Below are 27,781 nucleotides of genomic sequence, written 5' to 3'. Positions count from 1 at the left end.
TCTAAAGTGGTGATATTATCAAAGCTGGGACTAATTAAACAAAAAACACTAAGCCCACCATTTCCGTTCCTAATCCGTTCGATTATGCACTAATATTTATTTCATTCCTCTCATGCGAAACAGTGTACTGTTCAGACACCTGACTTGCTTCTTTGGAGAGTGACACCTAAGAGATTGCGTTCATCTAACAATGTTTTGTTATTATTATCCTTCCCTTCTCGCACCCTTCCGTAACACTATACCACCGCCCGATCACGCACAAGTTAGCGCACCAAAAACAGGTCGGCATTTTATTGCTTACCGCGATGGTCACACGATGATCAATCAGGTGAAACATCAATTCTGATCGCATTCGCTGGACAAAAAAGTTGCATCTCCCACCTTCTACCCGCAAATGGTTAAGCGCACCGGTGGCAAATTGTTTGTGTATTTGTGTGTGTCTGTGTGTCTGTGTGTTTTTTCTTTTTAAACTTCGAGCTGCTTGCTGGCATGCTGCTACTGGTGTTAGGTTTTACAAATAAACGGTTTCGGCATTTGAAAATCTCACTTCCGATCACGTGTCCACCATCACCATGGTAACTCGAGTAATTTGGATGTTCCTCGCCTGTGTGGGGGGTTTTATACGATGATTTTTGTAAAAATTTCCTTACTTACTCCTCGATACGCCTCATGCTCAATACGGTAACGAAAAGATCGTTCGAAAATGTTCCCATCGATCGGACCACTGTCTGCCCAATATTATTACGCTACTAGTAGGCCCTACTTGTGTTATTATTTGTGTAGTGTGGTTTTGTTTTGCTTTGTTTCAATATATATTATTGGTTTCGTTTACATAGGTTAAATATTTAACATCTAAATTTTGAACTCGAATTAAAAGCATTGTATGTGTTTCCATTATTGGTTCCTTCTTCTTATACACCCTCACAATGAGTTCACCACTCTTTATCAGTGGACCTTCCCCGTTAAACGGTGGCAAACGAGTATTTGATAATTGTATGATAAACATGCGTTTATTAGCCATCAATGACTACCGTTTCGTTTTGATATCGCTCTTACTCACAGTAACTGGAATCGAAATACAGTTTATGGAAAATTAATGGCCTTTCCTTTATGTCAAATGATCCGTTTATTGTTGGATTTATAAGTCCCTCGCCTTTTGTCGTAAAGGGGCATTAAATTTCTAAATATTAGAATTTTTGGGGTTTTTGTTTTGTGTTCGGTTGGTACTAGAAGTAGGTTCACATTGGCGTTTGCAATTAGCTTTTCTTAAGTATCACAGAATCAGCAGTTTTGCTTATATTCGGTTCCAGTGTTAGGTCGACCATTTGTGGGGGAGGAAAATGTGCAAACTGTGTTTGGATTCGCAAATTGATTTGTATTATTTTCTTTTTTTTTTAATTCGGAACAACACTCAATGACTTCTGAGTGGATCACTGTTTTGACACGTAAACGTAAATTTATGGAATGACGATTTCAAAGTAGAATTGTATGCCACTTCGCGCCTATGCTACACACTCCACACTAAATATTGCTCTCAACGCAACGACTAAGCACAGCATAAGCATCGAACGGACACGTATGGTGCAAACTTTGCAACGAGGCCCCTAATGGAAGCGCACACCAGTAGATGGGTGTGTGTGTGTCATATGCTCTATAATCGTTACAAACGAACGCTACTGAACGTTTAATTGGTGTCTAAGCATGTGTTTCATCCTCTTTTTCTCTTTCAAACTTCCCAATCATATTTTCTCTAAAGCCAGAAAAGGATCAGTGCGCTCTTTCGGGTGGCTTTCTGATCCGCATAAATGCAACTAGAGTCAGGACAGGATTTGGCACAGAACAGTTTGGTAATGGGATTGTGCTTAGTGTGTACGCCTTTTTTGCGAACAATCATCCTGAAGATCTTCACTAAACCTGAACGATACAGCGGAATGTAGTAGGTAGGAGAGAAAAAACACAACCAAACCACTGGGAATATTTGGCACCTAAGAGAAAAAAGATTACCGAACGGTGCCAGTTCTGGTATACCCATCGTAAAAGCACAATGCATCCATGTTTAGACCATGCCAAACCCTTCGGTTCCCTCGCTGATGGCGAACATAAGTGCCTTCTCAAACTGCTCGTAGCTTTCGTAGTCCGGCAAGCAGAGTTGGTTGAAACTGAAATATTAGAGTGGGATTAGTATTTCATCTAGTAAGTCTATTTTGCTGTTTCTTACCAAGTGTGAGCCGTTGGAAGATTACCAAATGTGGGAGCTGCTGTTATTTGAAACCTAGGATTCAGCTCCTGGAGTGTAAAGATAGTAAAGTTCTTTTTATTCTCGATTTCCGGTTCTCAAAGATATCGTCACCTTACCTGAAAGCCTCCTGGAGGTAGCTGAGAGCAACCAGTAGTGAACTGAAGTAGACGTGCCATTTCGGTTTGAGAAAAGTTACCGACAGCAGCCCAAAACCAACCAAGAACTCGGCGGAACTCAGCAGAACCTCCGTTTACGATGTGATTCGCGCGGAAGTCAGCGATAGAATACTCTCCCGTACCGCAAAGAAGTAACTGCAAGAAGTATAGTACTCATTAGATCTAGCGATCTGTCTAGTGATCTCGCCTATCTCATGAACCTACCTCCAATTCATTTTCATCAAAAATACTCAACAAATTGTCAGGAATGATACCATTCAACCCTTTCAGGAAGCTATCAATTTCCTCGCGCACATTGTTGCAGAGACGCTGCTGTGCCAACGCATCCAGGTACTGGTTCTTGGTAGCATTTGTAACCCGCACTTTGGCTCCGTTCGGAATCAGCTCGACGATCTTCTGCAGTTGGCCACTTTGGTCATACATCTCTTCCACAAAATACAGCTCCAAATTGTCACTGGTGTCCAGATCCGTTTCGAGAATGTACTTGATCTTCGAAAGGTACAGATCCGGATCGTCCTGCTCGAAGTACTTGTAGTGCACCCGTAGCCCAATCAATTGTGCCAGAAAAGAGCGTGAGAAGCGTGCTCGTACCAGCTGCCGGTAGGTTCCACCGAGGGCCGATTCGTACAGACATTTGCCAACGACTTTGCCCGCAAACTCAAAGTGCTTCAGCTTCAGATGAGGTGGACGGTTCGGGTTAGGATGGACCAGTGCCTGGCGCTTGTCGTGGAATGTACAGAAAAGACCACCACGGGGGTCAAATAGGGCACTGCATACCAGCTCGAACCATTCGCGCCTTAAACCACCCCAATCAATTCCTAAAAGAATATATGTTTTAGCTTCCAGAATTGAAAACCATTGAGTACGTTACCTTGCTCTCCCTGGAATGTAACCTCAAAGTTACCGCACCAATCGGATACCGAAAAGTTTTTGGTCGCCTTCATGCTCGACTCCAGTATTTTGTCCCGCTGCACCTTCAGCGACAGCTTCTCGTGGTAATAGTTGGAATGGAACTTACGTACCTGTAATGTGACGAATTGAAAAGAGCAAACACTAACATAAGCACGCAGGATCAGCTTGTATGGGGTTGCGTACAAGTCGCACTTCATGGTAGAAGAAGTCTTGCTTGTCTTTGAACGTTTCCGAGCCGCCGATATTCTTCAGCAGGAAGTGTGTGAAGGTGGCCGCGATCACGTTACGCTCCTTGGATGCCAACTCGATCTTCGGTTGGCAGCCATCGTCAATGATGAAGATCGCACCGTGACTGTTATTCATTTGAATGGTTGATGGTGGAAGAAAATGGAACTAGAATATAGAAGAGAACAGACAATATCCCCCTCGTTAGTCGTTGCAATAGACCATTGATACATGTTTTAGTTCTACTCACTTTAGTGGAAGGACAAAGGCGAAACGTTGCGATACGCTTGGGAATGATTTTAAGGATCATCTCCTTGATGGTAACTTGCTTCGGTCCAACGTAACAAAGTACTTTGCGGGGCTTGGTCCACCGTTGCTGGCCGTAAATGCTAAAGAGCTTGGCCTCATAGCAGATGTTGTGCTTGCGCGAGGCAATATTCTTGTGCACGAGCGTTGTATCGCTGCTGCTCAGCACGATGATGTCAAAGTCTCCGTTCGGTATCGGGTGAGCTTCGTAGCTTACCACAGCCCGGAGGCACACCGGCTCAGGAAACAGAGCCGTAAGACTAATGCGTGCGTTTACCTTATCGTACGAGAAGCTGACCGCACTACCAAACTTATCACTATGGTTACCGTAGAGATCGAAGATGTCGATGCTGTAACCCTTGATCGGGTCACAGTCCGTCTCAAACTGGCACGTATTGCCGTGCTCATCCCGTGGCTCAATGTGCAGGAAGGTGGGCGCACCGGCACAGCATACCACCGTACTGGCCGGCCGGATCAGTCTCGACCGGCGCGCATCCATTGGTCCCGGAGCGAACGTCTTGACGAAGGGACTGCCCGCGATATGGCTGGACCCGATGAGTACCGAGATTTTGTACTGACCGGCAGTGCGCACCGTAAACTTAACCTTCGCTATGTTGGCATTGTTCGGATCGGTCGGCGAACCGAGCTCACTGATCGTGACGATCTTGCGCGTACCCTCGGTAACCTCGACGAAGAACTGATCCGTATCACAGATGGGATATGCCTGACCGTTGCGCTGGTGGAACCGCACGGTAAAGCACATCGTGCCACCGACCCGTGCCGGATCGGCCCAATCCCAGTGCACCTTACAGTTCGCCGGCAGCAGATACTTCCCGGTCACGTACTGTAACAGCGAGTGGCGTGCTTCCGGTGCGAGTGACGGCTGTGTCATGGCGGCCAGCGTAACCAAGCCGGCGACCGAAACCGACACGACCAGCATACCGCCCCACGTCCAAGCATCCTGATGCTGGCTCGACTTCACAACCGTGGACCACAGGTCGGCTTTTAAGGCTTCCAGGTTGGCTTTGGAGGTTGGCAGTTTTTGTCGCGCGCTAGACCAGATCGGCCAATCCTTGCCGAGGATTTGGCTCGCCCGGGAATCTTCCAGCCAGTACACATCTTCCAGTGCCGTTACCTCGATGGCAACCAATCTGCAATGACGGCAATTTGTTAGACGGGACGGGACTCTACTGGGAAGAGTGTTAGACAACCTGTACCTGGAATAATGATGCTGCAGTCGATGCTCCTTAAGCCACTCGCGAAGTATTAATTTCTGTTGTAGATTCAAGGCAGCTCGCTGAAGACGCTGTTCATCTCCTGGTGGTAGCTCCGGCAGGCGCTCTGGATCTCCACAGCTCGAGAGTGTCGAGATACCTACAAGTAGACCATTAGAAATAGACCATTAGACCCATGTAGTCACGAGATATTGCTATTTTAACCCAATTCTTGTTGGAAGAGAATATTTAGCTACAGAACAGTAGCAATGCGAATGCGTTGCTTACTATCGAACGCATTTAAAGAAATGTTGCCGTAAAGTATGCAAATCGCATGACGAAGTCATCTTTATAGCAGCTTATTAACAGTTGCTTTGATACCATTAGGCGCCACTGGGTGTGTGTCTGTGTGTTCCTTACCTTCAGAACACACAAAAAACATTGCGCTAAATGGCAAAATGGCCCAATCGCAATGTGCACGAGCAATTTGTTTTTCCCGCAGTCATATTGCAATATTGCGCAGTTCAAACGCAGGACGCGTTAGGACCTTCGTGGTTTGAGGTTGCGTAGGAGTAGCCAACCCGTCGCAACCTACAACATTCTAGGGCAGTTTTGTTGTGTCGATATCGGTTCGGTCGTGCTATCACGATGTCGGAAGTGCGTGTTGCGGGTTTGAAGCCCGGTAATGGAACCGGGCCAAACGCCGGGTAATGGAACCGGGTGCACAATGTTTCTCGTTGTGCATTCCCACAGGAGGACCGCTGCACATGAGCGTGTTTTATGGGTATTACGAAATTTAATTTACGCAAATGAAGCCGTTTCCTCGTGGCCGAAGGTGGAGGGTGGTGTGTATTGCATGCTCGTTTGCAATGCAGTAGCAGTCAGCAGTCGACACGGCAACCTTTTGTACCAGTTAGTATACGGCGAAGCGTGAGCGCATCCCGGCAGATCGTGGTGTGGTGGAAAGCAAAAGGTGAATAAAATTTAATTTTATTTTTATTGCTATCCACACACACACACACACCTACAAACATTTCATTTGCTGCGAGGCGGAAATGGTTGGAAAGTAATAATGGCACCAATGGGGTCCAAAAATTGAGCGATTGTTTATGTCTTCTTCTGCACGAACCACAAACTCGCCGGGTGCTTCCGGGTTGTGCGGTATGGTGTGCACGTATTAGATGCATAAAACTTAAAATATGAATTGAAATGGCACATATCGCGAATAATGTGCTCGGGCGGATACGCTACCATTGATTGGAGTTCGCGTCCAAACGGGTTCCACTTACCGGAGCGTGCAGTGAACGCTTTATTGTGAAACTTTGTTGCAGTAATGGGGGGCCATATTATGAGCACGTACGGAATGTGTAATGTTGGCAAACTATTATTCCCACCATATGGTGCCGAAATGGTGCCGTCAAGGACACGCGCTCGGGTTGCCGGGGTGAACACGTTCAATTTTTGTTTTCTTGTCTTGTTGCCCCACCAGTACAAAAAGACGCCCGGTTTTGTCGGTATCAAATTCCGGTTCGCATCGATTTCACGTAATCGTTCCGTTACGTATCGGAAGCAGAAGAATACACACATTTCCAAACCAAACTCCAACCACTGCATTTATTGCCCGATCGATGCGCGCCCACCGTAGCGGCAAAGTGGTTGAAGTGGTGTGGCTTTTCTTGGAAATGGTTTCAAATTTCCGATCCGTTTTTCTGCCTCGCTTTTCCGATAGCAAACCGGTCGGTTAATGGTTTTTGGCCGAAGGGAATACTTAGGCAAAGGTTATCATTTATGTGGAGGACACCCAAGGGTGCCTGTAGTGCTCGATATGGTGTACGTCGATCAGACCGAAACCTGGGTGTGATTGAACGCCGAGTGGATGGGCCCTTTATTTACCTCACGGTAATGTTTTTTTTTCATCGAAGCAAAGAAAAAAAAACGAGAAGATAATATTTTTCACCCGATGCACCATTGTTTCTTTTGTGTTGTTGTGGGTTTTGTGCACATAACATATTCATGGATGGAAGGAATAAAAGTTTACCTTCAGGCCACAATTCGATTTGGATACCGTTTCGAAGCTGAAGGGCACAGTTTGATGGATTTCTTTTCATTAAATATTCTTCATTTCTAAAGGTGATTGTTTGGCGAAAAGAAAAACAATAGAACCGAGCTGCAATTCAATAAGAAATGTTTCGAAACATTTGTTTCGTTTATTAAATTTATATTCTGCATGCTTAACGTCTGAACAACGGAAAGAAAAGAACGCGAACGAAAAGAACTCATTTCGTGTTTCAAACCGGCCGGAAGATGTCGAAGGTTCTGGTGGAAAAACAAAAACTTTTTAATTAAAACTTGCCATACCTGCATACTGCTCGTATTCCCATGCCGTCTTTTGACAAAACTTTTTATGACAAACCGACAGCAAAAAAAAAAAAAATAATAAAGCAAAGAAGGGAAATTCGATTTCCTTCCTAGGCGCAGAGGTGTTTTGCATTTGCTTTCACCATTAGCATGGAAATGGGGGGGGGGGGAAAACCCTAATGACAGTAAAACTACGAACTGCCTGGATGGTGGATATTATGTACAGGTGATCTGACGCCGGAATGACATCTTCGTGACTTGTGGACACAATTTTCCTGGAGGTGCTCTTAAGGGTTGCGTGTCGATGGGAATGTTTTATAAGCAATCGTTTACATCGTTACTCACGGGCCCCAAAACAGTACGTGTTGAATTGCGAAATGAAGCGCGTGTGGAATGTGGTATTAAAATCCAAAATACGTAACCTCACCTGATGGGAATACGGACGCGGATAATGTTGGGCTTTTTGGATCCCTTTTTTCTTGGATTCTTCATTTGATGATGATTTTTGTTTCACCAGTACCAGTCACGTCGCTCAATTACAAACACCTTACCAGAGTACTGCTTTACTGCTTCCCATTAGCGGTAATCTTGATCTTGGGCGAGTTCAGATGTCAATGTCAAGGGTAAGTATTTGGTTTTGCTATCTTGAGAAATAGTGTCTTCGGAGTAGCAGCAAATTTGAACCACAGCCAAAAGCAGGGAATGTAATGAATAATGTAAGGGCCGCGATTGGTAGCAAATCCCTCAAGGAATATCGACTCTAAGGCTAATCTTTCGATCGAAAGCATCGTCTAAATCGACACACCTGTATGCACATTTGTCACGCAACAATCTCCTTACGAGAGGGCTATGGGCGTTTCGTTGCTTGTTTTTTGGTGGTGTGCCGCGTTGGCAACGATAGTAATGGCCATCGATTTATGACCCACCGAGTAAATGGAGCAAATGGAAACCGGAAGCTTCCGGAACCTTCGTGGGCAAACAACAAGTGCCTCGTAAAGAACTTATTGCCCCGCGTTTCGAATCGTTCCCCGATCGAATGGATTGGGGAAAAAAGAATTCACATCAAATGTTACTTAGCTGTAAAGAAATCGTACTGAAGAATTGTTGGAGACCTTATTATGTGGTTGTTTGAATACTTGTTTGAAGACAGTGTAATAAAACAAGCAAAGAAAACTTCCTTAAACTTGTTCGTTGCATGTTGAACAATATTGGGAGTTCAACCACACACGCAAAGCATCAACATTCCGTCGCACGATTATGGGACCGATGAAAAACTGATGGAAAACCGTGATATACAGACTGAAGGTAGCGAGAAGATATGAATCGAGAACTTGTGATTTAAAATAAGTCTCGTACCAATCGCCCAACATGTGGGTTACGTTTTACGAATGCAACGAACAGCGCGAGTGCAACATCACCGCAAACGTGAAGTAACGTCCAGTTTCCAAACAGACACCTTTCCAACGGTTGCACCCGTTTGTTTGGAGGTCATGAGGTGAACGGTTGTACGGAGCAAACAGCGAACGATGCAAACTGGCGCTAACGATCGGATTCAATGCAACTGGGATTGTTGGCCCCATCGGGCGGCATGTCAAGGATGCGTCCCCGGGGCGAATGTACATGCTACAAACTGTATTCCAGCGCCAAAGGTAAAACGAGCGCTTGAAAGTGCAAGGTGTTTAATTCGCCCCGGCTCTGGAAGCCATACTTCGGCACGATTGACTTCAGGACGGCCGGGGGTGGTGAATGCAAGCGGACGGTTTTACGGTATGATTAATTTCAATCAGATTTTCATTCGCTTTCCCCATCCCCGCCATCGGTTTGCAACAAATCCGACATGATTGACGTTGGATTTTCACGAAGCTCAACGGGAGGAAGGGCGCGCATGGTGAAGTGTTTTTGTTAAAGGTTCTTTATGCATTAAGTATCGATCACTTGTATGTTTGCCGTTACGATTTATGTAGAATGAGGAAAGAAAAATAAAGTTTTGAAGAAAGTTTGTGATGTAATAATACACTTTGAGTAAAAGTAATTTTTTGTAACTAATTCTATGTTTCAGTACAAAGGAAACTTTGGACGAGTTAGGGATCATTCTGACACTTAAAAATAATTACAACTTTTGTATGTGATTGTTTGGATTAAATAGTATTAAAGTTTTCCTTCTACAAGGATTATACGTTTTTCCAACTCCACTCCAAATTCTCGAGGAACGACCTTCTGACGAATATCATTGAGAGTTATTTTCTTTGGGGCCTGTGGTAAAGATGAGATGTATCTCTCAAGGTACCTCTCGAAGTTGTCGCCTTTTTGCAGAAGTGGTCTTTTCATGCCAAGAGATGTACCTACATTGTACCGATGAGATCCTCAACTCTGCCAATGTTATTCAATAGCACTTTATTTTAGGGCGAATATCAAACTAAGGAACTGCTCCAATAATTTCGTGACCTAAATTGCCGTAAAGTCTCCTGGCACGGAGTCGTAGTCTTTTTGGTAAAAGCTCCAATAAATGTTAGGTTTATGGAATATTTATTCCATTGAGATATTTTGAGTGGGTTTTGCCTCAGACGTCCATGTCATTGACAAACTTTTTGAATATTTATGAATTCCAAAGCTTTTGTTGCGTCTTTGTGCATATAGCTAATCCTTTTCACACTCAAATGAGTGACACATTGACAGCAATGTGTGCGAGTGCGCTTCAGTAAAGGATCAATTATTCCATTCAATAGTACAACTAACAATATGTACCTCGCTGTGTGACAAAAACGGAAGATTTGCCAATGGCCATTGATCGATGGTGTCGATAGGGTGTTGAGCAAACGCCTTTTAGTCGCTCGCTCGGAGGTGTGCTTTTTGGCAGGAGCTCAAAATTTGGTTTGAAACATTTACCATCATCCAGTTTGAACAGATTCAACCATCAGGCACTGTCAGCTTTTCCTGCTTTTCTGGCAGACGAGATTGGGTAATATTAGGACGAAAAACAAACAAAAAAACACCATGTACCCCAGTTACGCCCTTGTTACGTGGTTTAGCAAGAACGGATTTTCAAAACGACCAAAAAGCTTGTGTTTCACATACGAAATACTTCCAATACGGAACGTTCGGTGTACAGCCGTGATGGTTGGTTTATTTGGTGAATATTTTACAAAACGTTCGTCGTTGGTAGTTCGACAACTCACGGCAATGGTTCGGATGGCCTACCCACACACCCTGGGAAGGGGAGAGAGATTCCGTTGCACTAATCTTACCCATTGCAGTGGTTTTTGAGGATGCTTTTGGTTGACTGCCAATCGAGCGAAACGGATTGAAGACTTTTGCCGCACACCGAACGATACGAAAACGAGATAGGGAAAAATCAAATAAAAAATATATACAAGAGCTACTGCATTTGGCTGCGGTTCATACCGGGAAGTAAAACATCGATCGTGGTCGTTTCGGAATTCCTGCTCCCAATGCGGTAGATAGTGAGCAGTGGGAGTTGAATGTTGTTTTGCAGGTGGTTTCAATAGTCTCGAACAAAATCAATCGAGAAACATTAAATGACTGATCTTCAAGCACATTGGTAGAGATGTGTTATCAAATTGTTTCCTTCCTATTGCTTTCAAATGTTTAAACAAACTGTTTATTTACACTTGCACCTGAGTTGAAACTTTCCAACAGCCAAGATAGTGATAGTAAAGATGGGTCACGGTTAAATATTTGAATTTAAACCCCATCGCGAAGAGCGACAAGTGGCGTCACGCCACTCGTCCAACGATAACAAGAAAGCTTCTATTTGCATCTTAAAAATAGCTTTGTTATTATTGTCATATAAGAGTCGTACTATCAACGTGAGTATAATCATGAAACACTGTAGCTACTCATTCACATTTTTGTTCGGGCTTTGCAAGTTTCTTTCTTGACTGCAATGCGGAAAATCGGTTGATAAACAAGCCGATAGCTATCGATGGTGTACTGCTCACAAATGATATTATTGTGCAATCATTTAAATTGGTATGGTGCGAACATTAAAAAGGATAGCAGCGGCTTTCTTTCTTCTGTCACGCTTTCGTATGCACATTTGATTATGGGTGCCCCAGCTTTATTGCACCCGGTTTTCCTGCTTTCCAGGGGAATGTGACCCGGTCGCTCCATTTTACACACGCTCGTATGAAACCCGATGCTTAATTAAGCGGCCTTCTACAATTTGCATAAATACATCCCTCAGCCGTGTAGCATCCGAAACTGCGAACTGTAGTCCTTTTATTTTTTTCGTTTTTGCATACCAGCCAAAGATTATGACAGACAAGAGACAGAGTGTGTGCCGTGTGTCGGTATTTTTATATGTTGGAGAGTGTTTGGTGTTTGGCACGGCTATAGATGGGCTTCGTGAAGGAAGGTTCGTGAATATGTATGGCCATAGCTATGGGTCCCTCGGGGCATCAAATGGCCCTTTGTGGTTGTGGTGTTTTGTTGACGAGATCCGAAACTTGACAGCGGGACGTTGACAGCAAGAGTGGCTGGAGTTTCTGTCTTTTTTGTTGTTGGTTATAAATACGCTTGTGCTCGTAAAGTGAAGAGAGCTAATAACGTATCTTATCTAATGCATATAAATCGAATAGTTTTTGGGGTGGTGGAAATTCATTCTTTTTTTGTCACTTTGTAGCTTGTGCCTGTTTGTCCGTTCGTCCCTGGACGAGAAACATGGAACGAACCTTTAACCTTGTTTTGTTTTTTCGTGGGCCCAATCGCTACTTCTCATCTCATATCCTGCGCGCAAGAGGGAAATGGTTTCGCTCTTTTTTTTATGGTTCCAGATGAGTTGAGTCAAATAAACAAAAGTATATTCAGAAGTAAAGTAAAAGTAAAGCAAATACCAGCAACAAAAATGGGCACATAAAACTGGTTCGTCGCCATCGTGGCTAGACAGGAACGCTAGCTTCTTAGTGAGGAGTATCATTCGATCAAAAGGATCAGAGTGGGAGTGCGAACGAACAACAAACCGAACAGGACATTAACTGTAGCAAATTACGAGCTTAGTAAGGGCATCAAAAAACTTTTGGGTGACAATTTACCGTTATGGAGGCGAACGCAGATATCAATCCACCTTCCCAGAACCAAAAACCAATGTTGCGAATGTTGACAAACACACAGCAAAACATAATAAAATCTCGTAATGTATATGGAGTTTTTGTTTCATGTAGGTTTTAGGGAAAAAGGGCTCCCCCAAAATATAGTGTTTTTTTGGTTTTTGAGTATCAAAAGCATCAAACTTTGTTTTATTACGCCTCAGGAGTCACTCTGTCTGCATTGAAGCGACCTGCGCGAGTCCCGTGTCCCGTGTGGATGTTATTGTTTGGTCCTCGAAATCGATACAAATGTACTTCAAAGCTTTGACACTGTGAACGGAAAACAGATACTGGTACTGCTGAAGACGTCACACAGCTAATAAATCGATATGATTACGATTTGATGTATGTTGTATCACGGTTGGCCACTTTAAGCAAGGAACGAGCGTACGATTAAAGCTTGTTTGGAGGTTGTTTTTTTTTTGTTTGGTCGTAGTTGTTGCTGCTCCAAATGTGTATAATTTAATCCTTCGATTAGAACCGTTTTGTACCGAAGCTAATGTTACAAGTCAGGTGTAATGGGTGGTGTTAAAAACAGGAAAATTGAAATTAATATGTACTAGATGATGGGGACATTTTTCATCATTATTTGAGCGTACCTGGGGATACCTTCATACTGGTGGTGCGTGCTAAACCACCGTTTCGTTTAATGACTTCGGTATTTAAGTAGTATGACATTTGAATTGATGAACTTAGCGCTGAGGAGAGAAGGTTTTTTTTTTGCGACTTCGTTTACCGCCAAACCAATTTCCCTCTTTTCCATCGTTGGTACGAATGGTTACCGGCATCCGTCCTCAAGGTGTTGTGGAATAGTGGCAAAAAAATAAATCCCATCCCCGAAGAGGTGATTGTACATTTCCACCAATTAGAGTAATTTGAATAATTCACTTCCTGCATCATTTCTTCATCATCATGCCAAGGGAGTACAACATTTGTGCTTTCCCCTTTTTCTCTCTTTCTCTTGCTCACACTCGCTTTTCCTTGGAAACTTCACATTGCCTTTCCTTCTAGCGGATGCGGAATCATTAAACTTTGCCCTTAACAATAACCCGAACACACACTCACGGGCGTGAAAGACCAAAAGCTTGGCACCATCGTGCAGCCCAACCCAAGTAGCTTTGCGTGTGGTGTAAATGGGTTTTCTTCTACTTCTACGGTACCGAATCAAGTGCAAAAAAACACACACATTCCCAACAAGCAGTGAGTGGCACGTTTCCTTACAGTCTTTGTTAGTTTTTTACTTCTATACTCCATCCAGCCGTAAAGACTTGTTGAGCCATTGAGCTTTTCTTTGATTTTTCGAGCCTCGATTTCTTTAATTTGGTTGGCGTGAAAATAAACAAAGCTAATTTCATCAACACCGCCCGTGCGCTGTGTTCGCGCCAAGGTGTTATTGTTGTGCCTCTTGAACTGCCAGTTTTCCATCCACCATCCAACAAAGGGGAACGTTTGTGTGTGCAGGTTGGATAAAGATTATTTGTTTATTCATCAACACCTTGCCCGGAAAGTGGTACCAACAGCGAAGGGAAGGCGTCGATGGAGACGCCTGGTGAGTGATGAAATTTTTGTGATTTTCATACCTTTCGGCACGTGGCACTTGGGTCGTTGGGGAAGGGAACCAAAGGTGAGCAGCTCCACCCGGCAGGCTCGTTATTAATACGGTATGAATCATAAATGTGTGAACGCTGGAGCTGGAGCTGTTGTAAGAGTGTCTGACTGGGAATGTTTGTTTTTTTTCTCGCGTGGAACCATTGTAAGCAAAAAAAAGGGGACTGAAAGCATTCCATATGCCCCATTATACACCCCCCAAAAACTGCTTATTAATGTGGTTGAGCAAAAAAAAGGTATGATGCAGCAAAAAATAAAATGGATAGTTTTGAAAAATTAAATTTGAAACCCAATTCATCGATGTGGATGGTGGAAAATTGAATTTTCTTTCCTTTTGTAATATGAGCTCGAAGTAACCTGAGCACGAAATGCCATACCAGCAAAAACTTACACCGTGTGTCTACATGCCGACCAAAGCCGACCATTCGTTCGTCCGTGGCGGTGAATAATTAATAGAGACAGAGTTGACCGATATTCATTACATGCTTTATATAGCCCGACCTGTGCCCTTTACAGACAATGCTGTAACGTTGTTGTGGCACAAGGTCTGACTGGTGAAGCATGTTCCGCTTTGTGTGTTTTTTTATCGCTACCTCTATCCGGAAGCTCCGGAATGAGTTAAAAAATGAGCCCAATCACAGGAAGGCGGCGAATGTGGAAGGTAGGGCAGGGCCATTTCCTTGCTCGGAATGGAAGAATCATTCCGTGAGCATAATCCATTTGCCAGACTAGAGAAGGCGCAATGATAATGGGTCCGGAAGGAAACAAATGCGCCACAAAGTCTGGCCAGCCTAATGGAGCCCGTGGAGCTGTACTCACTCGTTCTGTGCGACCTGTATGATGATGGTGGTGGTGGTTGTATTCTGCGGTAGCACACTGAAGGTCATCTTGTGATAATCAAAACCAACCTTGGCACTTCGATGTTGGAAGTGTAAAACGGAAGTGGAAAAGTGTGATGAAGGAGAAAGAAAGAGAGAGAGAGAAAAAGCGAGAAAAGTAGAAGAAAAATGTTGTATGGAGGCATTTTTGCTCGACATGTAGTTTATCAAGAAACATATTTTATTCTTATCGTTGTCTTGTTCCAAAGCGTTTTTTTTCTGCCACTGTGTTCAATCGGATGATTGCATAACTTAGACAGTGGTTTTGCTGATAGGCGAGATTTCTTGCTGATTTCTTACCGATAGAAGCGGCAGGTTTCCGGTTTTTTTTTGGCGGCTAAGAAGAATAAAATCTCCGACTGAGATTCTGTCACAGCGTGCCAAACATTCACGACGGGAAAGCCGAAATCCGTCCACACAAAAACGAAAAGCTCGCTTAAAAAAAACGTAAGAGCGAAAACGCATTATTGATCGTCCGATTTGGGGTATTCGTCTCCAAAAAATACGAACCAGCAGGAAAGCAACATTAGACAGCAAAACAAGAAAAAATCGCTTCCCCAGCTTTCTAACGAATGAAACGCTTCCTATCCAAAGGTGTCAAAAGCGCTTTGGCAAAGAAACACGTGAAGACTGTTTATGCAAAATTTATGTCCCAAATTTGTTTATGCTTGATTTCTTTTGTCGAAAACATGCAAACTGCTGGAGGATTCGGTCTGGGAACGGAGAGCATCCATCGCACACCATCCTTCCGCCAAGTGGTATCGCAATAAATTTTATTAGCCCAAATATCGTGCTTCCACCGCTGTGACCGATGACTAGGAAATGGAACGAAACCTGGAACCTAAATTCCGTAGAGTACCCACCGGATTGGGATGATTTATGGTTCAAACTATTTCATACAGTGATTGTGGTGGACAGGCTGGCGTGATTCGTACACCGGTCCGTAAGACGATGGGGGGGGGGGAATAAGCGCCCCGACAGGACACGAGAAACTTGATTGTGTGCATCCTGGGTAGCTTAATAAGTGGCGGATAGCTGCAGTATTTTTGTTTTTTGGCAGTTTTGTGCTGAAGTACGAAACACACGATAAATATTGCGGATAATACACCACACGTAGTGACGATTAGTTTCCATATTGAAGACACATGGCAAGTTTTGGAAGTTGAATCACACTAAAGGGATCATTTTGAGCTCAATCTCTATTTAATGGAGGTAAGGAGCTCTTTAAAAAAGCTTATTAACAACAATACACGATATTGGATCGCTTTTCGAGTTAGATTTTCAAAATTCGCCGTAAGATATCCAATCTGCATTGCAAACTTTCTTTATTATACCTAGCTTGAGTGAAAAGAATTTTTCATAAAATTTAACACAGCTGTCAGTGGGGCTTGATTTAGGAAACTAATAAATATAATAAAATTTCAATTGCTATATGACCCTTAGATAACGAATTTCAACTCGTCATGCAATACGTAATCGCGCAATAGACTGCAGCAGGGAAAAGAAGACTCTGTGGCGTATCTTTATAGCACCATTGTAAACAAGCTATATTTTGTGGCCTAGAAAAACCAGAAATATCACAGTTTCAAAATTAGCATCCGGTCATAATAATGCCCGTCCCAGCATGGTGTGCAATCTTCTGATGCTTTATTGGAGAGTAAGTGCCTAAAATACGGTACAGATAGGTACATGCAAGCGTTCGTTGGAATGGCTCTTATCGGACCGCTTGAATCTCGCTGACTGCATGATACTGCACTTTTTACGGTGACAAACAGAAGAAGAAAAAAACAAACGAAAACCAAAAAAAATACCCACATGATAAAATGTTCGCCCCAGACCGGGGTAAATAGTGAAACAGTGCTCGCCCAAGCGAAGTACTCATATAAGATCGTTTAATGATGAAGGGTAACAAAAAGGCAAAGCAAACTCCACTCCAGTGTAACACTGGCGCTGCATGGAGTGGGCACTAGTGGCAGTGGTGTTACCGCAGCATTTTCATAAAACCCAAACAAAGTGCAATTAAACATGAATAGGAAAGGACGGCTAACTAAGAGCCAACGACGAGCGCCGACGATGCTAAGGATGCCTCCCTGTCGTGCCAATTTTCATGCGCCCCCCCCCCGTGGTGGGATTTAAACCACCATCAACTGGCAGGTGGACCTTTTTCCAATTATCTCTACATGTCGAGTTCCGAGTCTCTAATAGTGTAACTCCGGCACTCCGGTACGATGTACATGGTGCACTCGTTTTGCATGTACCGAGGCGTTGGACAAACAAAAAAGAAAAAAAAAGACACGAGCAATCTACACCACACTCCACACCGGTCGAGGTGAGCAAAAGGACACTCTATTAGCCTGTGAAAAGCGCTTCCTACTGGTTGGGCGATAAAAAATAGGTTGTCCAAACGACAACCAGCAACGAGTGTGTGTTTTTGCGAGGAAGGAAACTCTCCATCACCCGAGCAGGATGTGGGAATATGTAAAACAGGACTCGTGCCCGTTGGTCGTTGCTCGTTTCACTACGCGAGCAGGGCTGACGGATTACCTTCTGCTGGGTAAAACTGCGGCAGCTGGGGTTTGCCCCAATTCAAACGCGAGTGGATAAAAGATTATCGCAATTTGTTCTGAACATCCTCATTCCAGAAGGATGAGTCCGCATAGAATAGACAGCACCCGTAATAGGGATGGTAGCAGGTGCTATCAACGTGTTTCCATTTTTCAATTAAACCAAAAACCCATCCGGGTTGGAGAGTAAGCGCTCATATAAATCAAAGACGGTGCAACTGCTGATCCACAACCAAAGGTTGTTCCTCCCAGCCCAGACCAGATTTCATGTCACAAAAAGACGTGTAAAAGCAAAGCAAAAATGGAAAGTGAAAACAAATCACACTGCAAGGTACAAACCAGTAAATAAATACCAATAAATTCCCTTTGCTTTGGTAAATAAACAATTTTCTTACGGTGAGATGCGTAGGTACAGGCGTGTTTCATAACGCATCGTTTTCCGAATCCGAAATGTTTACAAAATTAATCGCATCAGTTTGTTGCCTTTACTGCCAATCTGACGCAGTGTACGATGTGTGGAAAGATTCAGTAACAGATGATTCATAAGCGACTCGAAGGGCATTGGTGTTGTGTAGTGCACATTAAAGAGTAATTTCCAGTTCGTTTGCAGTGGAATGTGTTTGATCTTTTCATCGTACAAATGGTAAGAGAATGTTGCCTTTGTTTACACATGTTTACACAAGGTGTAAGATGATTCTGGAAAGAATAGAACTAGGTGGGACTATCACGCGGTCGTATATTATGAGTCGAGCGAAGGAAACACAACCGAAAACAAAAGGTAAATCATCCATTTTGAATAACAAATACCTACCAGACGAAGCTGACACCGAATGACGGATGTTGGTAAAGGCAATCGAGTTGATTTCCGATTCTGGAGCCCACATGTTGTACATTGGCCTGGGTGCGTTTCCTTTCGCACTCGCTATCACACAGAGACAACTCTCACGCGCACATACGCAAAAAAATGCCAATGTTTAAAACGAATAATTTTGCGGATTTATCACACGCGAACGATTTTGGTTATTTATTCACGCGCCAATACAAGGTAGTAGTATAAACGTACACTCTCTATCTCCCTTTTTTGCTAGTGCTTCTTCAGCTAAATCTCCTTTTGCGGCGCTAACTTATCGCTTATTATTGGCATGTACGGATTTAAATATGGCACTAGCCACGCTTCCTATTGCTTCACCAGCAACAATGCACTGTTTATTAAAGCTTTCGATTGCGACACGACCACCGACCGCATGCGGCGGATGGTCTGACGATGGCGCTGTTGACAGTTCGCAGCTAGGCACCTTGACATTGTCCAACGCATTCGCGACGGCGACGGGCTCGGCAACAGCGAGTGTAGCGAATGTGCTTTCCCACTCCTGGCCCGATGTTTGATCACTCTTATCACACTGCTGGATGGGGATGTTGATTTTGCGGCTTAAGCCGGTTGCTGTTTAAGTCTATTTTGTTTTGGGCCCGCTGCGGTCACTTAGCCCACGCTAAGTGGTTTTGTTCGATTTTATGCCCGACTGGCCCTTGGCTCTTTTGTTCTGGTGAAAAATTGGGCGTCCGGGGTTCCGGGAAATTGTTTGAACACTATTGTTTCTTGGCGGGAATGTACCGCCGTACTTGGTGTATTTGGTTTGAATTTATATTTTAGCTTTCTTTTTGGTTTGTTGAGTTGATTTGGGTGCTAGAATGATGAGATTGGGGATTAAGGGTACGTTTCAGTGGTTGCGCCGTGGTTGCAATAAGTTGGCATATTGAATAGGCAGTGGCAAGAGCCTCGAATTTATAGGACGAAGGAAATTTGCAATTATTGCGTGTACTATGCCTGTACTAAGCTTGCAAATGAGATGCATTTGAGATGTTTTGCATCTTAAAAAAAGGTGTATGTTTTATGTTATTAAAAAGTATTTAAATGAATACTTCTATTTGAATAAAAAAAACATGTTCCGTACCATTAATGTAAGAACGGATTAGATCGAGAGGAGCGAAGAGTTGCTGAACTGTTTTTTTCACGAGGCTTCGTCTCTCACGGACGACCGAAGTGTGCGAGAACGAGTAAGATGCGAAAGATGAGATCGGGCGGGCCGCTTCGGCAATTATAGCTGTGTAGGTGTGTCGCGATAACGAAGCGGAAGAGATAATGATCGTGAGATAAGGAGAAACTGTGATCAGTATCGATCGGAAGGCAATGCGTATGAGTAGTGAAAAAAGTGCTCTTGGTTTTGCACGTGTTTCTAAGCTGTTTTGTGGTGCTTTTTGTGGTTATGTCCTTTCTCGAACCTTATATTCTATATAAAGAATGATTATTTTATAAATTTGTGTGTTGATTTGATGTTATACAGCGAAGTTTGTTAAGCACGTGTTCCAATCGTTGGTAGCGTCGTTTTCCGTTGTGCCAGCGTGTGTCGATGCTCGCGTGATGCTTAGAAAGTGTAAGTGGAAGATGAATGCGACAGTGAAAGGAGCCAAAAAATCAAAAAACGGTGTTATCTACCAAGCAAATGTAAAATTTTATGCGCTGTTTGTGTTTTAAATCGATCTGATTCTTTTTTCATAAAGAAAATATTGTAGAAAGCTTAAAAAAACGATTAAACAAGCAATGTGAAAGACGCTGTGGAGGAAGCTGTGTTGAGGTAGTGTGTGTGACCTCGTGATTAACTCTTTTGACATGTCATAATTCATCAATCCGGTTTCGGGACTAATGGTATCGTGTGGTTAAGTGAGCGCGGTTAAGTGATAAAGAGATTTGTTCCATCCTGCTCTTACCTGTGCAGGCAATGAACGTTATTGCGTTCTTACTCCAACATTAAGGTTATCATCGTGGCCAGCGCAGTTTGTTGTACGCAAACGACGGAGTGTACGTGCGTGTGAGTAAGGATATTTTAAACCAGTGCGTGTACTATGCGTGCACTGAGCTAGCAAATAATTCGCAGTTGTGTTATGTAGTGTATCTTGAAATAAAAAATGCAAGTGTTGGTGGTGTTTTGCTGAATGTGATAAAGTGATGTCTATTTTTCAATAAGCTTAGTGGTTAATTTGTAAATTTGTGTATTATAAAATGTTGCCATTATAGACGATTTAGTGTTGTTTAAATGTTTAAATTCAAGTGTGTATGTGCGTGTGTCCTCAGAAAAAAAGTGTTGGTTGTTGTTCGGTAAAAAAAAGTTATCTCTTTTTGTGTATTAAAAAATGTGGCCATTGTTGTGTTTAAAAAAAAAATAAGCCGCTTATTACGTAAATTTGTGTAGGTTAGTGTTATGTTTTAAATAATCCAAAGTCAAATTGAAGTGTGTATACAAAAAAAAAAGAAAAAAGAAAATGGCAGTGTGTCAATGCCAGCAAAGGTGTCGCGAAGAAGGTGTTTATGAAATTAAACTGTCCTGCGTAGAAGCTATCTTTTTCATTGGTAAGTAAACCATAATTAAAGAAAATGACCAAAATAGATTAGCCAAATAATTATGCTGTTTAAAACATCAATTTTTAAGTCATTTGCATACAATGTGTTATCTTTAAACTGAATGTCTAATAACCTGCTTCAGCGTAATAACCTCGTTTGGTTATCTTTTGCAGCTATGATAGCATTTCTATCTGTATGAAGCGAAAGTATGACTCATAGTAATTACAGCTTTAAATACCATTAACCGAAACACGTTACCTCGAGAGTGTCCCTTAAGCCATGGAGCGAAGGTTAAACACACTGGCATCTAACCTTTCCAAACACCCAAAGCAGAATTCGCGTTAGAATGCATTATTGTGTAATGCAGGGTTTTTGGTGATGTGTCTCGTTGGCAGTGGTTCAAAATCGGTTTCCTTTGCTTCGAGCGACGCAACTGAAAAGGGGGGTGGGGGGGCAATGGCGAATAATCGCCGAATGGAAAACACGTGTTGAAGTAGCTTGTTATCATAGTGCGGTGATTTATGAGCAAACTTAAAATGCTTTCAAGGGAATTTTGAAGCAAAATGCTAACTTTCTGCACTTGAGCTGTTTGTGTGAAGCGCGGAGCAGACTTGGATTTGGAACACACGCAAAGCGATTTCCATCCCGTGCAGTGGAGCGAACAAAATTGATTGAATTTATAAATGCAAAAGGGACACACAAAAAAAAATGGAGATGATTTTTTGCAAGCTTATCAGCCCCGAATGGAACTGATTTGTCGCTGTCAAATGAGATGGAAGCGTCATCAGCAAACGCTGGTAAATGAGATGGAAAGAAAGTGCCTGCCATTAGCGAATGAAAGCAAACTGCTGACGAAGACATTTTTATCGAATGGAAAAAAAAATGCGAACCAGCGGAAAGAATGTCAAATAAAAGTACGTCAGCTATTCAAGGCCATGGCATTGGATTATCCTTCAGCTGATAAGTGGATAATGGAGAGACAAAAAACAAATAAAAAACACCCCGTTAATGCAATGAAATAGATGGAGTTATTATGATTTTGGCAGGATAAAATGATTCATTTTCTTTGAGTGTTTTGATTCAATTTTCAAAACATGATTCTAACAATTTGTTCCAATTCTTCTTTTTAAATGAAAAAAAATTCTCATAATAGAGTGAGTTTTTGATATACTGTTGAATGGATACACAGTGACAGAAATTTAATTTATTACCTTAACCAAAAACAAAACAAAAAAATAGAACAAACCAACAATCGTGTGCGGATATTCGTGCGGTACATTGACGAATTGACGAAAGGACCGGCGGCACTTGATTGACAGCTGCGAGTGCCTCTGGGTAAATTGGCAGCCAGCAAACAGGAAAGGATAAAAGAAGTGTTATCGGGAATGTTGAAGCATGTGGAGGTGTTTCGCCTATATTTTTTGTGGCACCATTTCCTACACTGATACGCGTAAAATGTTTGGAAAAAACCGCAAAAAAAAAACATTCAACAAACGCGTGACTTCGTTCGCGTCGCGCGTGGATGTGATTTTTTTTTCCGGGCCTGCTCAAAAGATCATCGCCGGTGCAGATTGGCCTCTAACGATCAATCAAAGTCCGTCAACAGGGACAGAAAAGCCGCGAACGAGAAAACACCGTTTCGCTTCGGTGAGTCAATTGTGTGTGTGTGTGTGTGTGTTTAGGAAAAACAAATAAACTAAATGGTCGTAATTTCATTTCATTTTTGCGGTACGAAAGGAAAATTTTCAACGTTGCTTGTAATGGGACAAGATACAGAGGAAATATTTCACCATCGTGCAGGCATATTGATTTCCGATTGGAAGAAATGATTTCAAGCATTACAGCATACGCTTTGCTTTCACACAAGCGGTAGACGAATAAAATTTACCCAACAAAACGCATTTCACGTCATCTCGTCTTGCGTCTTTGCTCGCGCGGCTAGAGTGAAGGAAAAACCTTTCCTTCCACACAACCAACCGGAAGGAAGAGGAAGAAAAAAGCAACAAACACCTTCAAAAAGAATCCTCAGCAGGCCCAAGACCGTCGTACTGGCTAAGAAGAATGTGTATACGCAAGACGAGACGATATAATATACACAATGCGTCGTCGGTGTCGTTTGTTCTCGTTTACCCCTGCTCTTTTTCTCTCTCTCTCTTTCTCACTCTCTCTCTCTCTCTGTGAGACACACTATCAGCACGTTACTGCAGTGTTGTGGCGTGTGCCGTTGTGCGTTGAATGAAATTTTCTCCCAAAATTCGAGTAACACAATCGAGTTTTCCCTTGCCGTTTTTATCATCTCGCGTCATCGCAAAAAGGGGGTGGGAGGGGAGGGATGAATGGAAACAAAGGCCCGTTTTTTTGTTGTTGTGTGTGAGAGTGTGCATCTTTCACAGCATCTTTTGTATTGACCGTTGTGTGGTGTGTGTGTGTGTGGGTAAACAACGCACAGACATGGTTCACAACGTGGATTCGAAGCAGAACAATGTAAAAATTGAAAAAAAAGAAAGAAAAGTGGAAAAAAATTACAAAACTGAAAACAGTGACAAGAAAATGGTGCACAAGAGTGCGTTCTAGCGGATGGGTGAGCGATTTGTTTGGTTTGCATGTTGAAAAAGGGCTGCTGGGTTAATTTTAGTTGTCATTCAGTATGACGTCTACAGTGGGGAGAATGAATTTTGCTTATCTGCATCTATAACAACACGGTGATTGTTTGCTTTTACACTACAAATGTTGAGGTATAGCTCATAATATGTTTGTATTAATGCAGAGTCCACAGAGACAATCTTTCCACAACTCCTATCCATAATTGTTTTTTTTTTATCATTTTTTATGAAATTCGCTTTTAATATTTTTACCACAATATTTCATCACTAAGAACACTGAGCTATCGCACCAAAAAATACTCGCAACACAATTCACTTTTATCACCATAAAATCTAGCCTTAAACTTCCGCACGTAAAATACGCGTTTGTTTTGTTGTTTCCGGTTCATTCACTTCATTTCACGCTCTCTCGAGAGACGATTCACGTGCGATTTGCACGTGGGAATTAAGGATATATAGCGGGATAGCAGGATAAGGAGATTTCACTTTGGCGTTTGGCAGCATCAGCCACCGTAAAGGCACAACAGCACACTGTGAACTAGGGAACGAGAATACAATGCACGGTTTTTTTTTCGCTCCGAAAGGACCCGAAAAGGGGGATGATAAAGGGTTCCGAGGGATTAAAAGGATAACGGCACGGCTGCTCGTTGCCAGTGACTGGATGCCGATGGGAACAAGGACAGATCCAGTCGAACGACTGTCATCCTTTTGATCTTGACACTCTTGAACGAACACTTTGCAGCCCCAACCAAGAGAGCTTAGTAGACGAGGGAAAAGTGTCAGCGACAGCGCGCGAGAGAGAGCGAGAGAGAGAACGCCCCCTTTTGGCTAGGGCCTCTGCAGTCACCACACACACGTTCGCGTATATTTGCGTTTGTTTGTTTGCACGCTGCTTTTCCCTTTTGCGTTTTCCCGGAAAAGGAAGGGGGTTTGTGGGGTGGGAAAACTGTGTACCCGGAAACGGAGATCAAATATCACTACACTGGAGCACGGATACAATCGGGAAGATGGATAGCGAACGGTAAGTGGGCTGAATGGAAGGGACGAAAAAGGACGAAGGGATACGGGGACAAATCGAAAGGAGGAGAAGGAAGCTGTGGGAGTATGGAGAAACGAAAGGTTTTGGGACCGAGTGGAGTTAGACTGGTGGAGGAGTTTTGTTGCGATCTTCCGCGCGGTCAGCTCCGTATCGGACGAACGACTTACAGCGAATGAATGCCGGAGAGCGTGTGCAGCTTCTGTTCTTTGGCTGCGACGACCGGCCAGTCCAATCGCTGCCGCTAAATCGCGACGTATCTCACGCGTTCCGATATCTCTGTTGCGTTTGGATCTTTTTGGAGCGTGTCCCGCAATGGGCTCGGTGGGAGAGCAAGCGAATAAGCACCGCAATTGGGGCCGGATGGCAAAACGGGAGAGCAACAACAGAGAGACACATGCGCGTGGCTGTGGAATGCGTTGAGAAACATGTGAGAATTCGGAACACAATCACATGATGGGTTGGTTGAAAAGTTTCCCAAGCAACCAACTGGTTAAACATTGTGGAAAATGTTCTTGTGATGTGTGATAAGAAGTTTGTGTAAATTAAAGTAAAATGTTTATCAAGAACTGAAACACCCAGTTTTGAGTATTAAAAGTCCAATCATAGCAAAGGGTAGTGTGGGTATGTGTAGGAACTTCTATGCTGTTTAGCAGCTGCTTAAAGGTGCTTTCATGTTTCCTTGGAACTTTGAAGTTCTGTAGTCAATGAAAAATGTTGAGGAACTCAAAATCAGCAAATAGCATATTTTGTCTCTCTCTCTCTCTCTCTCTCTCTTTCTCTCTCTCTTTCTCTCTCTTGATGGGTTTTTAACGACCTCTAAGATTATGCCGGCCATTTCCCGGCGGTTATTTTTACCGCCCAGACCGCCTGACCTCAGTCAGTCTTTGCTACGAGGGCACGGTTCGGGATTTGAACCCGGTCCTGCCGAGTGGTCCGGCTCCGTTTATCACCGGCCGCCCCAGATTTTATATTATATCATGAATAGTAAAAAGCAATAAAAAACTGTTTTATTTTGTTCATCATACAAGTCAATTTGTACTTCACAAAAGATCCAAACATTGAGAGTTTCTAATTCTGCCGTAGCTAGGACTGGGCTAACGAAAGTAAGGAGATTTATATAAAATAGTCAGCCGAGTAGTACCTTGGAATCATAGAATTCTCTTTAAGAGTCGGCCGACCAAGAATCAATAGTTAAGTCTGAGTTAAATTCTAAAAACAATGTTAAAGAAAAAACGATAAAAATGTTGAGCGAAATACTTGGTTTTATGACAAATTTCAGTACAAAAAGGACATATGTTAAACGGAGAAATATACCTAGTAGTTTGCCTCACACTTTTTCCGTCACTCATTACAAACGTGTAAAAACGAAACCGAGAGAACTTTGCACTTCTGAACCACCTTTATCCAGACACTGTTATCAGGAAGGTTGTCATGTTCATCAGCGGTGCTGTTGGAACACGACAGAACCTCACTTTTATTTATGTTCACCAGAGGACAGGGTTCCTGCAAGATAAGCAGCACGCTGACCTGCTTTTAGACGTGAACCATGCTCACCTTCTCTCTGTTGCCTGCATTGGACACAAATGGACATACAAGATAAGGCATTCATGCTTTTCTCATCAAGGAAACTTCAGCTCATGGAAATGGGTCTAAGGGGTTTTTAATCACCCAAGTCTCCGGGGGTAGTTGTCGGACGATGTCATACAACATTTTGATTTGCTGTAATCGATCTAGATCTAGGCATAAATCGTGTATGCGATACACTTCCAGATGATTTAGTGTGCAAACACCTCGTCGTCCGGTGGAACCGACGATTTAGTGTTGGCCGGGAAATTCTTGGTGAGCTTTTGTAAACAAATCGATGTCAACTCCGAAGCGCGTAGCATGCGCATTGACTTGTGAACATCGCTAATGGCAACCTTTGCTACCAATCGAAACCAACAGGTACAGGCGGGACGAAATTGGGGAAAATTTATAGTAGAAAAAGTCATGTTGATGCTACACCTTCTCAACTTTCGAGCACGATAGGTCGATGGGAAGCGCCGTTTGAAGAAGGCGCTGAATGTTTTAACCTAATTGAATTATTCACACGAACCCGGAGCTTCCCGGTTTGATGTTTTTTTCCGCCCCGAAAGCCATTTCGGTAATGTATCGAATCGGCCAAGCATCGCAAACTTTATTTTGATGAAAATGGATCAGATACACGCAAAACTTACCTCTGTCACGGAAGAGTTGTTTGTATTTTCCCAGCTGATTGTGATCGAGCCACTCGTCCACGATGGTTGGGGTGTGCCGTTGCCGTGAACCACCCGCGTACGACGACGACGTCGTGGTGGTGGTCGACGGTCCCAGACGTCCAGCGCCCGGGTAGGATGCGAAAATTTCATAATCTGCCGCATCCGCATTAAACCATCCGTTCCAAATGCACAGCACCAGCTTCGACAGGGAAATGGTAAATGTCAAACTAAGCACAACCGCTACGAGAATTTTAATGCAACGCACTAGCATACTTTGATTGGGTTGGCGAAACGTCCAACAAACCCCACGGACACGATTACCGCATCAATCTTTTTTCGCAAATCGACACACAGCGGGGTTTTTTACGCGTCTTCACGTAGTTTGGAGCACACAGACACATAACAGACACTCGAGCATTAGAGCATAAAAGTGTTTTCGATTTTTCCTTACATCCTGTTGTGGTTGTTTGCTGCTAAATAAACGTTTCACAACCTGAACGACGCCGAACAAATCACTGCCACGCTGGTAGCAATCCACCGACACTTGCGTTAAGCAATTTCGCCATTTTGCTTGTCAACCAAACCCCCTTTTGCTACGAGCCGTTGACGTTTTCTTTTCCGGCAAAGGGCTCAGCTTTTTTCCCGTGGCTCGCAAAATGTTCCCCTCGCCCTCTTGGGGGTGTTTTTTTTATTTGCAGCAAGATATGTTAGGCAACACTGTGACCGGATACTCACGGAATACAGTAGGCCACGAGAGAAAATTCAGTTTGCTCACGGGAGGAGTTCTTTTTTTTATTTGATTGTGAGTTTTCCCTGAGAATGAGCAGATTGTGGGCTGTGCGTTTGCAAACAATAGCACGTGGTGGAAATGTGAAATTAGAACGAACGAACTCAATTTTCTCTCGGAATGTTCTCTCTCA

General features: G+C 43.2%; 1 protein-coding gene across 8 annotated transcripts; it reads right to left on the bottom strand.

The window, feature by feature from the left end:
- Positions 1-60: 60 nt before the first annotated feature.
- On the bottom strand, positions 61-27,781 carry LOC125763381 (apoptosis-resistant E3 ubiquitin protein ligase 1). Of its 8 annotated transcripts, XM_049426512.1 has the most exons (11): positions 24,540-24,785; positions 23,838-24,123; positions 18,397-19,269; positions 5,076-5,232; positions 3,803-5,009; positions 3,511-3,720; positions 3,287-3,437; positions 2,620-3,233; positions 2,356-2,550; positions 2,219-2,286; positions 61-2,159 (listed from the first exon to the last, which is right to left on the bottom strand). In XM_049426512.1, the coding sequence occupies exons 3-11, from the start codon at positions 18,476-18,478 to the stop codon at positions 2,057-2,059; spliced, it is 2,787 nt and encodes a 928-aa protein (XP_049282469.1). In that variant the 5' UTR covers positions 18,479-19,269; positions 23,838-24,123; positions 24,540-24,785; the 3' UTR covers positions 61-2,056. The 8 variants fall into 8 exon arrangements, with proteins under 8 accessions (XP_049282469.1, XP_049282471.1, XP_049282473.1 ...); XM_049426514.1 differs by lacking the exons at positions 23,838-24,123; positions 24,540-24,785 and adding an exon at positions 24,792-25,067; XM_049426516.1 differs by having other exon boundaries at positions 3,520-3,720; positions 23,838-24,785.

This window comes from Anopheles funestus, chromosome 2RL, assembly GCF_943734845.2.
Source record: "Anopheles funestus chromosome 2RL, idAnoFuneDA-416_04, whole genome shotgun sequence".
Lineage (NCBI taxonomy): Eukaryota > Metazoa > Arthropoda > Insecta > Diptera > Culicidae > Anopheles > Anopheles funestus.
Note: the sequence above shows the minus strand (reverse complement) of the source record. Positions and strands in the feature narration are given on the sequence as shown.